This window comes from Telopea speciosissima, chromosome 2 (genome assembly GCF_018873765.1).
Source record: "Telopea speciosissima isolate NSW1024214 ecotype Mountain lineage chromosome 2, Tspe_v1, whole genome shotgun sequence".
Lineage (NCBI taxonomy): Eukaryota > Viridiplantae > Streptophyta > Magnoliopsida > Proteales > Proteaceae > Telopea > Telopea speciosissima.
The window spans coordinates 74,090,057-74,104,486 of NC_057917.1; the positions used below are offsets into that span (position 1 = coordinate 74,090,057).

The 14,430-nt window shown below is 38.6% G+C and overlaps 2 protein-coding genes across 2 annotated transcripts; one reads left to right on the forward strand and one right to left on the reverse strand.

Annotated features, from left to right (window-relative positions):
* Positions 1-3,365: 3,365 nt before the first annotated feature.
* Positions 3,366-8,087, forward strand: LOC122650223 (LRR receptor-like serine/threonine-protein kinase FLS2). The gene is made up of 2 exons (XM_043843569.1): positions 3,366-6,509; positions 7,727-8,087. Exons 1-2 carry the CDS (start codon positions 3,500-3,502, stop codon positions 8,083-8,085), a joined length of 3,369 nt encoding a protein of 1,122 aa, XP_043699504.1. The 5' UTR covers positions 3,366-3,499; the 3' UTR covers positions 8,086-8,087.
* Positions 8,088-10,179: 2,092 nt separating this feature from the next.
* On the reverse strand, positions 10,180-12,208 carry LOC122651098 (exopolygalacturonase-like). Its single transcript, XM_043844430.1, has 3 exons — positions 12,034-12,208; positions 11,761-11,984; positions 10,180-10,473 (listed from the first exon to the last, which is right to left on the reverse strand). Exons 1-3 carry the CDS (start codon positions 12,206-12,208, stop codon positions 10,180-10,182), a joined length of 693 nt encoding a protein of 230 aa, XP_043700365.1.
* Positions 12,209-14,430: the final 2,222 nt, after the last annotated feature.

Here is a 14,430-nt window from a genome sequence, read left to right on the forward strand (position 1 = left end):
GTGTAGTACAGTGAGTTTTGACGCCATTGCTGGACCCATCTCCATGCTTGGAAGACGAAGAAGGAAAAACACCAACACAGGTATGTTTTCCCCCCTTCAATCTTTCCTATTGAAGACAAAATTAAATACTCCATTCAGTCTTAACGTTTTGTCATTTGTAACACAGGCACCCCTTCTTCCTCTTCTTCTTCTTCTTCTTTCTTTTTCCTGCAACATCCATAGAAGTTGAAACCTTAGTTAGTAAGTTCGGGAACGGCAATTGAACGGGAACGGATACGTACGGCAATCAAACGGACTCGACGGTAATAATACTTTTCAAAAATCATGCTTCATAAAACGCATACGATAATAATATAGTACGCGTTTAATACGGATATAATACGGCATAGACGGCAATAATACTTTTAAAAAAACGGACATATATTCATTATATAACATGCATTCACCACCTAATAAACAAAATAATATCATGATTTTATGAACTAAAATAAACACAATAATATAATATGCTATATAACATCTCTAAGATTATCATTTAACATACCAAAATATCAATAATCTACAAGAAATGAATGTAGATTGTCTGAAAATGAGATGAGCAAGTTGATTACCTTATCATTAAATCATTCTTCCAACATTACATTTCTTTCTATTTAAAATGAGATAACCATATATTTTTAACCAGATGTGTTCTTGTGAAGGGGGATGAGTTCCCACTAATTAACCAACACAAGACAAGAGGGAGAGTTCCAGATATGGATCTCCACTGTACACATTAGCTACAAGAGACAGAAAAACAAGAATAAAATAGAATAGAGATTGAGCCGTTCTCGCCAATATCACACCAGATTCATTTGCTTCACTACCACCATCAAAGTTCAAAGACCAGAGAAACAAGAGGAGAGTACAAGACTTAAGTACCGCTTTGTTGAACGGAGATGGGGAGGATGATTGGAGATGGAGGGCGGCTACTGTTGCCTGCTACGGTTGGATGTTCAACGCAAATCGAAAGGGACAAAAGGGAAAGTGAAATCGTTTCCCTAAATTCTAATCTTTTGGGTATTTTTTTTTTTTATAAAAAAAAACGTATAATATGCGTATTATACGAATATAATACTCGATCGATTAAAAAATGCATTTTTAAATATAAAAATATAAAAAATATAGGGACAGGAGTATTATATGTTTAAAAATTTGGGTCGCGTATAATACGCATATTTACTAACTAAGGTTGAAACAGATCGGAAAACTAACGAGAGATTGATTGTTCAAAAGCAAAGATGGTGTACACATTAGCTACAAGAGCAGAAAAACAAGAATAAAATAGAATAGAGATTGAGCCGTTTCGCCAATATCACACCGATTCATTTGCTTCACTACCACCATCAAAGTTCAAAGACCGGAGAAACAAGAGAGAGTACAAGACTTAAGTACCGCTTTGTTGAACGGAGATGGGGAGGATGATTGGAGATGGAGGGCGCTCTGTTACGCTACGGTTGGATGTTCAACGCAAATCGAAAGGGACAAAAGGGAAAGTGAAATTGTTTCCCTAAATTCTAATCTTTTGGGTATTTTTTTTTTTTATAAAAAAAAACGTATAATATGCGTATTATACGAATATAATACTCGATCGATTAAAAAATGCATTTTTTTAATATAAAAATATGAAAAAATACAGGGACAGGAGTATTATATGTTTAAAAATTTGGGTACGCGTATAATACGCATATTTACTAACTAAGGTTGAAACAGATACAGGAAAACTAACGAGAGATTGATTGTTCAAAAGCAAAGACGGCTGAGCGAAACCAAGTTAGGGTTTTAAAGATTGAATCAAATTCGCATATCGGAATGAAGATAATTAATGCTTTAGAAAAAAAAAATTAGGAGGATTAAAAAAAGGCATGAACAATTGAGAATTCAGAGAGTATTTGCCCTCATTGTTAATAAATGATAGAGATAGAAAAGGATTAAGCACCGTTGAAGCCAACGGAACACATCTCTTGGTTCCATCACTTTCTCTTGCCAGACCATCGTCTTCCTCTATGACAGTGTGTCCTCTTTTGATGCCCACCATCAATTGCTGTGACTAGAGAATTGTAGTTGCAAGTTCAATGAGAACCGTAGTCAAAATAGAGAAGAGATATCGAGAGATTTGAATGAGGTATATTCAGATTTCTTGTTTTCCCTTTCTGCAGATGGATGATGATTAGTTGCTGCAAGTAATCGTTGCCGGAGAAGAAATCGCAGGACTTTATTCTTGATAAAACTGGAAGAAATCGTCGGAGATGACCTCACCCATGGTGGTTCTGTTCTTCGCGCTCCAACGGGAAGAATCTACTCTTTCCCTAGTCATTTTTCCCTAAAAATTACTAAGAGGGTAAAACTGACATTTTCTACTTTGGGTGATACTAAGAGGGTAAAATCGACATTTTATCTTAGGGGTCACCCTGCTTAACCTCAGGGGGAAGTTTGCTATTTTGATCAAGTATGGTAAGTTTCTGAGATATTGGATACTTTTAGGGGGTGTCTGTGAAATTTTCCCTAAGTTTAATGGTTGGGTGTGGGGTCCATTAACCGCAACAAGCTAAATCTCAGTTCTGTCGTCTACTCCCATTTGACGCGAAAAAAAGGAAACAAGTTGGTTAGTGGGGTCAATAGTTTCGCTGTACTTTCAAGTTCATAGATCTGCGTTTTCACCACACAAACGAAATCCATTCTGTCTTTTTCTTTTTTTTCGTTTTCTGCAACTTTTTTGCTTTCAAGATAATTGACTTTATCCATTCCGCGTTGATACCTTTTGACAAGTAACTATCAATACAATTCTATGCTACTCACTCCAAACCTTACTTTTCTCTTGCTGCTACTTCTTCGGCTAAATTGGTCCAAGCAAGACTTAAAACTAAAATGATTGTAAGATTGAAATTGAAATTGAAATTGAAATTGAAATTGAAATTGAAATTGAAATTGAAATTGAAATCTTCCAGACCGCTTGTTTTGACTGACTATCCAAGATTGATTAAGTTAATTTAAGTTATTGCAATAATTTCAGATTTGTTTGTTTGCAGAACCCTTTTGAGATTAGGGTGGTTTTCCCTCCTTAATCAGTAGGGTTTATGAGGTTTTATCCATTCCGCGTTGAAACTTGGTAGATAACTATCAATACAATGCCACTCATTCAAACCCTACTTTTCTCTTGCTGCTTACTACTTCTGCTAAATGGGTCCAAGAAAACTTAAACCTAAATCACAAGAGATTCTTTTCAGACCCGCTTGTTTTGACTGATTATCCCAGATCGCTCAAGTTGGTTTAATTATTGCAATTCAATAATAAAGGAAGCCAGCCATGTCAAAGAATCGTGTATTCTCTTCTTTCCTTTGATTCTGATTTGATTTTTGACGTTTTGAAGACTTAGGTTGAAGTCACCTATGAATCCTCCTTTAAAGCTCCTTTATGGGTTCTAACCTTCGAACTCAGTTTCAACCAATCCGAGGACGCAATGGCATTTCGGTATGGGATTCTGAACCTAGTCTTAGTTTCTTCTCTCCTTGTTACAGCTCGATGTGCAGAGCTGAGCTCTATCACAGATATTGAGGCCTTGAAGGCCTTCAAGAATTCAATCACCCATGACCCATTTGGAGCTCTGGCAAATTGGTCCGATGCAGATCATTATTGCAACTGGTCTTGCATTGCTTGTGATCGATTCAAGCATGTCATTTCTATCTCTCTGCTCGAGAAGGAACTCGAAGGCGAGATCTCTCCATTCCTCGGAAACATTTCGACCCTCCAGGTTATTGATTTAGCTTCCAATTCTTTCACAGGGTCCATTCCTACTCAGCTGGCAAATTGCTCAGATCTCATCGAATTGTACGCCTTCAACAATTCTCTGTCCGGCTCAATCCCAAAGGAATTAGGAAACCTGAGAAGCCTGCAGATATTGGATCTCGGGAATAACTTCTTGGATGGAGATATCCCTGAAAGCATTTGCAATAGCACTACTTTGTCTGGAATTCGCTTCAGCACCAACAACCTCACTGGTACAATCCCATCTTGCATTGGTAATTTGGTTAATCTTGAGTTATTCAGATTCGATAATAACTTGGTGAATGGAGATATTCCTGAAAGCATTTGCAATTGCACTACTTTGTCTACACTTGGCTTCTACACCAACAACCTCACTGGTACAATCCCATCTTGCATTGGTAATTTGGTTAATCTTCAGGTTTTTCTAGCTTATAATAACAACTTCAGGGGTTCCATACCAGTTTCCATTGGTGGGTTGTCAGCTTTGCAAATGTTAGATTTGAGTCAAAACCAGTTGTCCGGGAACATACCTTCTGGGATTGGGAACTTGACTGACTTACAGTATCTTCTGTTGTTAGAAAATCTTTTGGGTGGGGAAATCCCACCTGAATTAGGGAATTGCCACAAGCTTGTGGAGCTGGAACTGTACAGAAATGCATTTGTGGGAAGCATTCCTTCTCAGCTTGGAAAACTAGTCAACTTGGAAAAACTAAGGTTATTTGAAAACAGTTTATCAGCGACAATCCCTGCCTCCTTATCCCAATGCAAATCATTAACACATCTGGGTATTTCTAATAATGAATTAACTGGGAGAATACCTTCTGAGCTTGGTTCTTTGGATTCACTACAAGTTCTCACTCTATTCTCTAATAATCTGACGGGTGAAATCCCTTTGGCATTGATGAACTTGAAAAATTTGTCATATCTGCACTTGGCTTCAAATTTCCTTGGAGGGGAGATCCCTTCTAACATTGGTTCCTTCTATAATCTGGAGAAATTGTTCTTATATGAAAACTCCCTAGAGGGTTCAATCCCATCAGAGATTGGCAATCTGAGCTTATTGGTCACCTTACAACTTGGTCGAAATAGATTGTCAGGTAGCATTCCTTCTACGATATCAAAGCTGTCATTCCTCCAAGGGCTTTTCCTATCTGAGAATAACCTCGAAGGTGTAATTCCTGAGCAAATATTTGAACTGAAACAGTTAACTGAGCTCCATTTGGGTCTCAACAGGTTAACTGGTCCAATTCCAGATGCTTTTTCTAACTTCCAGTATTTTTCAGCCTTGGACCTCAGTGGGAACATGCTTAATGGTTCTATCCCAAAAAGCATGGGCCATCTTGATCAGCTAATACTCTTGGATCTGTCCAATAATCACCTCACAGGACCTATTCCTGGATCTGTAATAATGGGAATGAAAAACATGCCGATCTATCTGAATTTATCGTACAATTACTTGGAGGGGTCCATTCCAGTTGAGCTTGGAGGGTTGTCAATCATACAGGCAATTGATATCTCCAACAACAATCTTTCAGGAAATATTCCCACTGCACTTGCAAGTTGCCAAAGTTTGTCTTCACTTGATCTTTCAATGAATGCTCTCTCTGGTCAAATTCCAGCTGATCTTTTGTCTCAGTTGGATTTCCTATCATACTTGAACCTTTCCTATAATAAATTAGATGGTGAGCTGCCAGGAAACATAGTAAATCTCAAGTATCTGAAGACCTTAGATCTTTCCCGGAACAAATTAAATGGTACAATCCCTGAGAACTTTGGGAATATTTCTGCCCTGAAACATCTCAATATTTCCTTCAATCGACTTGAAGGCCCTGTTCCAAAAGCTGGCATATTTGGACACCTTGATGCATCTAGTCTGGAAGGAAACTCCGGCCTCTGTGGAACCAATTTTCTCATACCTTGCAGCAATTCAAGCCACTTAAATACAGCACGCCGGTTCTCCAAGAAGGCTGCATTAATTCTCATTGTTCTTGGATCCATTATTATATTTCTACTTCTGGTTGGTTCAATTAATTTCCTTGATCAATGCATCAAAAAGAGAAAAGCTAAAGACTCTGAAGCTTTAGATGCATCTAGTTCTTTATCCCCAAGGGCCCCAACCATAAAGAGGTTTGATCAAAGAGATTTGGAAATCGCTACATGCTTCTTCAGCAAAGATAATGTGATCGGTAGAAGTGGCTTGAGCACTGTGTTCAAAGGAAACCTGGAAGATGGGCAAGCTGTTGCAGTGAAAAAGTTGAATCTTCAACTGTTCTCTTCCGAGTCTGACAAGTGCTTCAATAGAGAAATTAAGACCCTGAGCCATTTGAGGCACAGGAATCTGGTCAAGGTAATAGGTTATGCTTGGGAGAGTGGGAAATTAAAGGCTTTGGTTCTGGAATACATGGAGAATGGGAGCTTGGAAAATATTATACATGATCCTGGGGTAGATCGGTCAAGGTGGACATTTTCTGAGAGGTTGAATATATGTGTATCTGTTGCCCATGGATTGGTTTATTTGCACTCCGGTTTTGATTTCCCCATTGTTCACTGTGATCTGAAGCCTTCCAACATTCTTTTGGATGGAGACTGGGAAGCCCATGTGAGTGATTTTGGGACTTCTCGCATGCTCGGTGTGGAGCCTGATGCTGAAATCAGCCTTGCCACATCATCAGCCCTTGAAGGCACCATTGGATATTTGGCACCAGGTACTTTTTAAACCCAATTTAGGTTTGAGTTATATAAATTTCTGCATGCCTACACTTATATATGTGACAGGAAAAATTGAAAATTCTGCTACTAGGTGGAAACAAAGTATCACATCAGATAATTCCATTCATGTCTTTTTGAAACTTTAAAGTTATGCAATTAGTTAGAGGAGAAATTGTTTTATCCCCTGCATTTTTTCATGTCTAGTACTACATGCACCTCTTTTTGAGACTGTGAAAGGCTCATGCAGCCCATCCGAACCATTGCTTGATAGATCACTCCATTGGTTGCCAAATGTCAAATTTGGTGGTCCAACTCTACCACATGGCCCATCTTGTGATTGAACTTTTCCTGCGCATTTTCAACCATTGATATGCTTTTTCCTACCTTTACTTTTAACCATTTTTTAAACCCTATGAACTGTTTTCCTGGATTTGTTTCTATATTACTGCACCTTGTATGAAATCAGGTACCTCTTCTATATTTTATTCTTTTTTTAAATCAAAGTGTATTTCTTGTTTTCTGGGAACTAGTAAATCTGAGTGTGTGTTAACATAGAATCAGGTCGAATTTGAGAATGGGATTTCTGCTGGCCCCCACTCTCTGCCTTGTATATTTTTTCTGATTTTATTGGGTTGCAACTGCTTTGTTTCATTTTGTTTACTTGGATAGACTCTTGCTTTTTGCTTGTTTGAAAACTAATTCAAGTTTGTGATTTTCAATCTTCTTCGGTCATTGGAATTGTTTTATTAATTATATTTGGTGAGTGATTGAAATTTGGTGATCGGTCTTACTAGTTCTTGATGTGCAATTATCACATTTAATTGTTGTGTTGTCAATAAAGAAACTAGCCGTATTATTCATCAGGCCCTCAATTTGTTGCTTGAACAATCAGTGATGAATCAATGGGAGTTTCTTCTAGATTAGGCCCTGTTTCATCTAACAACATTCAGTACAATGTTCTCCTTGGGTTGGGATTCCTGGAAGTTCTTGGTATTTCATCCAATGTTACTTTGTTATGGGCATCTTTTTTTTTTTTCTGATAAGTAGGCCCCAAGGAGAGTTGAACTCATTACTTCTTGCTTGTGAGACATGGTCTTTGCCAACTGAGCTCTACCCAAATGGGTATTTTAAAGAGTTTATAGTGTTATTTCAGCATTTGGAGCTCTAAATTATTTGCGAGTTCTCACTTGAGTGAAATGATTTGTGTTTCCAGAATTTGCATATATGAGGAAAATTACCACTAAGGCAGATGTTTTCAGCTTTGGGATAGTAATAATGGAGTTCCTTACGGGTAAAAGGCCAACAGGAACCATGGAAGAGAATGGGTTACCAATCACTTTACGACAATTTGTGGAGTTGACGCTCACTGAAGGAATCGACAAGCTTCTTCAGGTGGTAGACCCGAATCTAGCTTCAAGCATCTCCACCAAACAAGAGAAGGAAAAACTGGTGGAGCTCTTTAAGTTGGCCTTATCTTGCACCTGCCCATCGCCAGAGGATCGACCAGACATGAATGAAGTGTTGTCACCCCTTTCAAAAATACATCAGTGTATAAGGAGAACCAATTCCTGATGTTTCTAGTGGAAAAGATGAGAATGAGCACAGCGAAATTTGTTTGGACTCTTGGCTGGTAAAGATGGGCTCAAAGCTGTGACCTTGGCCTTCTCATTAGACTTAAAGTTACTGCTTCACAGGGTGGGCTATTGTTGTAAATTTGCTTCAATGTAATTGTTTCAAAGCCTCTGAAGTAAATTGTAGCAGCATAGTTTGGTCTGTTTTTTTAAAAAAATTTTTTTTTTAGCTGCAAGGAAGGAAAAAAGACTATACAGATATGGGATAATAAACAAAGTCAAGAAATCACCCCAAACGGGGAATCCAAACTGCATCCCCCTGCCACGAATAGGCTCATGGAGGGGGAATCAAAGCAAGAAGAACAAAAGCACAATCAGACCCAAACACTAACCCCAAAGGGAACACAGCAGACTCCAATTAAACAGAAAATCACATCAGTGACTTGACTAAGAGGCCAGTACTCTCCCCATTTTTTAACTGAGAAGCAGTTCCTTCCAGATCTCTTTCCTTCGAGCATCAAATTACTACACTTGTCCTTCACATCACGTTCAATCTCGAGTAGCAGCTGGGGAATGGCTTTGGATTTTTGGCGAAAGATCCTAACATTCTTTCACATCACGTCTGGCATGGACAAGGGTTTTTTTTTTTTTTTTTTGGGTGAATGAAAAATTTATTGAGGAAAAAAAAGAAAAGAAAAAGACGGAAAAAAGAGAACCGAAACCGAACAATTACAAGAGGAAAGAATGTGGCGGTTCTTTGCAGTCAGAACCAGACGCTTGAAGATAGTTAACACTAGTTATCATCTCAAAATCAATTGAGCTCCAGATTTAATTGAAAAAACAAAAAGTAAAATCCATTTTCACTTGTTCATTTCTTACCAAATATGATGAATTAAAGTACAAAAAACCATCTTAATAGTACGATCGCAAACTGAATTTCCTTCAAACTCCTTTTTGACCCATTTACCATTCTCCATCGAAGGTAGCAAAAGGGCTATGAGAAGGCCAATAATTTTGAAGCATCTCTTTTAGATACGCATGGAGAAGAGGCATATGAAGAATAAATGATCTCTTACCAAAAAAAAAGAGGAATAAATGATCAATATATCAATAGCATTCTAGCACAAACAACAGTTTGGAATTCTAAGATTCCGTTGAAGAAGATTCCATGAGGGAAAGAAGGACAACACCCTTAAGAGGTAGGGTACCAAATTGGTTAGATACCCCACTTCTCAATAATGAACAAATTTCTTAGGGATTTATAACCCTTCGGAGAAACTCCACAACACTAGGTCTCAATGTCGCTACAAATGTCTCTAATGATCGTCTAAGCAGATCAAGTTTTGTTTGTGAAGATCTTATAATTCTTTTTTTTCCAATAAAACATCCAGGTCTTTTGATAGGAGAGCTAGCAAAGCCTAAAAATATTAGAAGCTGATGCTTAGTGGGGAGAGTAGCACAATGCAAGCTTCAGCCCATACGGCCTTCTAATTGTGTTTCAAAATCAGTCCACTTATACAAGTGACGGAATACAAGACATCGTACCCCAACACAGCAATGGATCCACCCAACACAACAGAAGAGAGAGGAAAGCTAGCTATGCTTCCTGGCCACAGGCCCAGTCAACCACACCCCCACCCAATACCACCACCGCTAATCAAAGCAATTTATTCAAAATTTACACTGTAAGGAGAACTGCATGAATTAAGGGTTGTTAAGACAACCAATTATTTAATTTTTGCTATAAATTGATATATATATATATATATATATATATATATATAGAGAGAGAGAGAGAGAGAGAGAGAGAGAGAGAGAGAGAGAGAGAGAGAGAGAGAGAGAGAGAGGGAAGCAGTTTTTTGTATGGGAGTGTGGCCTACGCCAGCACTCCCATGAGTCTATCTCTCTCCTCTTTAAAACAAGATGGTATAGGTGTCTTTTCACATGGAAAAGAGAGAGATAGACTCATGGGAGTGTGGCGTAACATAGGCCACACTCCCGGACAGAGATCTTTTTCCCATATATATATTAAACAAGTTTACTTTATTGAAATCTTTATTTCGAATCAATCAAATAATATTCGATCTTCACCAAATCAAGTTTCATTTATTGCATTTTGCCACCAATTGTTGCCAATATGGATTTTGCAAAGCTGTTTAAGACTACAATGGATGGCTGGGATCTGCAACCCGAAAAGAATGGGTTTCACGTCAGTACATGTGGCCTGAACCACTCGTGCTTTTCCAGTGTACTGCAAATTTATGTCTCCAACCTCCAAGTGCTCACATGGCACTGCTCTGCTACATGTGATAATGACTGTAATCTGAGATTGTGTTGTTCTTCTGATCATGTTGAACTTGATGTTACTTAGCTGAACAAGTAATGGGGCCTACAAACATATACATCATGAGAGATGAGTTAAGGTTTCGAAATCAAATAACAAGATTGTAACTTTAATTTTTGTTGTCATTTGTTTTATTCTCATAACTTATTTTAATCACGGATAAAAAAAAAGATTTTTAAAATAAATTGAAAATTTTTCTTACATTTTTATTGCATTCGTTATTTGGGCAATACTCTTGATCTACGATGAGTGGATTGAAGATGTTTTGCAAGATGATATCCTAAAAGACGATATTAGTGGCGACACCGGTGGACGGTGAAGAAGGCAATGTCTTGATCCTTACACCATTTTGAGTGTTGATTAAGGTGCAGTTCCTCACAAAGACTCCATTTACTTCATCTTCATTTTTGTATTTGCCTAGGCTGCCCACACTGATGCCATGTCCTGGTCCACATACCACCTTGGTGACATTTAGGTTTCGGGTGCCGGGGCCGATGGAGATGCAATCGTCGCCGGTACCAATGGTTGTGTCGGTAATGTTGATCCTTGCTGAGTTTCCCATGTGGATGCCGTCGGTGTACTGTTGAGACTATTTTCTGGTGCTGATATTTTGATGGGTTGCACATTCATGTCAAAACATTGGAAGAGTTTGATGTGGACATTTTTGCTGTTTATTGAGGTTATATCTCGGATCACAGTGTTGTTGACGAAGTTGAATTTTAAATTCTGCAGTTAGTAATAAGCCACAAACACCAATTATTAATATGTTGTATGGTAATTAGACCAGTTTGTTAAGATAGCTAGAATCAAAACTGAATCTCTAAGGCTGTGTTTGGTACTCATTCTTGGTCGATTTCGTATTCTCGGACGGACGATAAAAACAACTATTTTTATCATCCAAGAATGCAAAACTGACCTGAAATGCATTACAATATATATAATAAGTGTGATATTTTCTATGAAACTGTATAACCGTTTAATTAATGGTTCGATTTTGGTTTCATTATATGCAACTGTTTAATAAACCGAACCATACCGTTTATTCGAAACTGAACTGTTTAACACCCTTAGTCTGAACATGATCGATCATCAGTTTTAACCACAGTACCTAAGACTTGAGATTAGCTCGACCATTGGTCTTGATATGGGTCAGGAAGAAAGAGAGCTGATATGTACTGAAACTTAGGCTGTGTTTGGTATGCATATCTTGATTGATAATGCATTCTAAGATGAAAATTTTCATTTTAGAATGCATTTCAAGAACGCCTACCAAATGCAATCTTAAATAATAGAGTTTAGTGAAGCTGTAGGTTGGCCTTAAAAAAAGCTTACCGCAGGGGGCAATTCGCAATTAGGATCTTGGGCACAATTGCTGTTACTCCAAGCCTTTTGTCCTTGGCCATCAAATGTTCCTCCACCGGAGACTGTCAAGCCTTTATTGTTCTGGAAAATAATCCAACCGTCGGTCTTGAAAGTGGCAGGATCAGATGGAGCTTGTACTACTCCTTCAAGTTGAAACCCAACTGAAGGACTCTTGCAACTTCCCTCCAAGATCACTGGTCCCAAGAGATATGTCCCTTAATTTGGGGATGAGAACTGTATTACTTTGCTCAACTGATGCACATGAATCATTCCAAGCTGAGATCAGAGCCTTACTGATATCCATCTTGCCGTATGCCTTTGCACCGTAGTTTATCATGTCGAAAACACGGGCTTCTGCAACTCCTGCTACTAGTAAGAACAATGCACATATTGCCCATTGCTTCAATTTCAAAACCATCTTATTTTTGCCTCTTCTTTTATTTGGTTTTATACTCCTCTAGCTTTTCTCTTATACTGGGAAGTGGTTAACGGTTTGTTAAGGTAATAACCCAGAATATTTGAATCTGTGTTTCTTATTGATGTAATAGGCAATATACATACAAGGGTCAATCACCCAACAAAGATGAAAAGAATATATTTCCTAAGAATACAAAATCAATTATTCTAGTCATGAGATAATTATGAAGATTCATATGGTAAGATTTCCCCCCAAGTTGGAGCGTGCAGATTACCAACGCCCAACTTGGAGCTGAGATGCTTGAACGGTTCCCGATCAAGTGACTTTGTGAAGAGATCTGCAAGTTGATCAGAACTTGGAACTTTGGTGGGACGAATAAGGCCTTGTTGAAGTTTTTCACGCACCACATGGCAGTCTATTTCAATGTGCTCGGTACGTTCATGAAAAACGGGGTTGGATGTTGTGGATGGCCGCTTGATTATCACAATAGAGAGAAGTGGGAGATGTTGGGGGAATCCCCAAGTCGGTCAATAGAGTAGATAGCCAAGATATCTCACAAGTTGCAACGACCATGGCTCTATATTCCGCTTCGGCAGAGGAGCGGGACACAGTAGTTTATTGCTTTTTGGTCTTCCACGAAATGGGACTGGAACCAAGAAGAATACAATAGCCTATCATTGACCTTCTGGTCATGGAGCACGTGGCCCAATCGGAATCACAATATCCATAGAGTTGAAGTGAAGAAGCTAAAGAAAAAAATATGCCTTGCCCTGGGGTAGCCTTTAAATACCGAAGTAACTGATGCGCATCATCCAAATGTGGTTGGCTGGTGCATAAATTGACTCAGGATGTTAACTGTATGGGCAATGTCGAGACAAGTGATAGTGAGATATATTAAACGACCAATGAGCCAGCGGTAAATGGATGGATCTAATAATAAATCCACAGTAGAATCCGTAAGGTGCAAATTCTGTTCCATTGGCGTGTTCGCAGGTTTACTACTTGTGAGACCACAGTCCGTCAAAATATTTAGAATGTATTTTTGCTCAGAGAGATGAATTCCCGTAGTAGAGCACGCAACTTCGATGCCCAAAAAATATTTCAAAGGGCCAAGACCTTTGATGTGAAAAGTTTGAAATAAGAAATCCTTGACGGAGTCGATTAATGTAGCAGTAGTGCCAGTGATGATGATATCATCCACATAAAGCACGATGTAAACACATTCATCGAGCCGCCGTAAGATGAACAAAGAATGGTCAGCTTGAGATTGGCAGAATCCAAATTGGAGAAGAGCACCGAAAAATTTGGCAAACCATTGGCACGATGCCTGTTTTAAACCATATAGAGATTTGGTGAGTTTGCAAACAACGTTCTCCCCCTTGCGATGATATCTAGGGGGAGGTGTCATGTAGACATCTTCCTCAAGGTCCCCATGTAGGAAGGTGGGATCGTAATGCAGCTTCATTGGAAGCTACGGATCGGGTGAGTCAAAATCACGTTCCCTACGTGACCAGGAGTTGATCAATCGAACAAGAAAATCAAAATTACAACGGAAACTCCAAATATGGGAGTTCCAAATACTCAAATGAGCAATTTTCATTAAACTTCATAATCTGCCTTCATTCAATCATGGAGGATTACATATATAGACTTAGAGCTGCGTATGAATAAGGAAGAAAAGAAAAGAAAAAAAGATTCCAATCTCTAATCTTCAATCAGCCAAAAATACTTCAATCAGAATCCAATCTTCTTTTCAATCAGCCCATATAGTCTCACTCAAAAATCCAATCTTCAATCAATCCAATATACTAGTTAGCTAATTGATCCTTTATTTATTTAGTAATAATTTATTTAGCAACTGAGATAACTCCAAATCAATCCAAATCTTCCCTCTCTTGGGTGCAACTTCTTTCCTTAAAAATATTGGGAAGATAAGGAGTGAATGGGCTATCCTTGCAGGGGCTGACCATGCCTGGCACGCCTCTCCTTGGGGTGTGAGGTGGCAGCTTCCACTTTGTAAGCTTCATGATCCAGGTCCAGGGCTGCATCATTGGGTATGCTATGAGCAATATTAGGGACAATGGAATGAACAATCCAAAACCTCACCATACTATTGCAGCGAATCCAGTGCTGGAGATCAGCAGAAGTGGGATCGGATTTGGACAAAGAACCATCAAGGAACTGAAGTTTATTCTTTGCCTCAAGTGCCATGACCATGGCAT